At 54.0% G+C, this 215-nt stretch overlaps 1 protein-coding gene across 1 annotated transcript in view; it reads right to left on the reverse strand.

Moving 5' to 3' along the window:
* The window catches only part of ETH_00040030 (uncharacterized protein), a gene marked incomplete at both ends in the record, with an annotated part of 1,609 nt that overhangs the window by 937 nt on the left and 457 nt on the right, over positions 1-215 (reverse strand). The window contains one exon of the mRNA XM_013375310.1: positions 1-178. Coding sequence (XP_013230764.1) covers positions 1-178 — 178 coding nt within the window. The remainder of the gene's footprint in view (positions 179-215) is intronic.

The following is a 215-nucleotide window of genomic DNA, read 5'->3' on the forward strand; positions in this document are numbered from 1 at the left end:
GCCCCACAGCTCCGCGGGAAAAGGAGTTTCCAAATAAAAAGAAAAATATTCCAAAAGAGAAATTGTGTCTTCCAAATGGTCTGCGTTTTCTTCCCGCAGCAAAACGTCCAGAGCTGGCAGCAAATGCGGCAGGATCTCCCCGTACAAGTGCGGCGTTTCGCACACCGCACCCAACACCCTGCAGCAGCAGCAGCAGCAGCAGCAGCAGCAGCGAG

This window comes from Eimeria tenella, genomic scaffold (genome assembly GCF_000499545.2).
Source record: "Eimeria tenella Houghton genomic scaffold, Eth_scaff2672, whole genome shotgun sequence".
NCBI classification, from domain to species: domain Eukaryota; phylum Apicomplexa; class Conoidasida; order Eucoccidiorida; family Eimeriidae; genus Eimeria; species Eimeria tenella.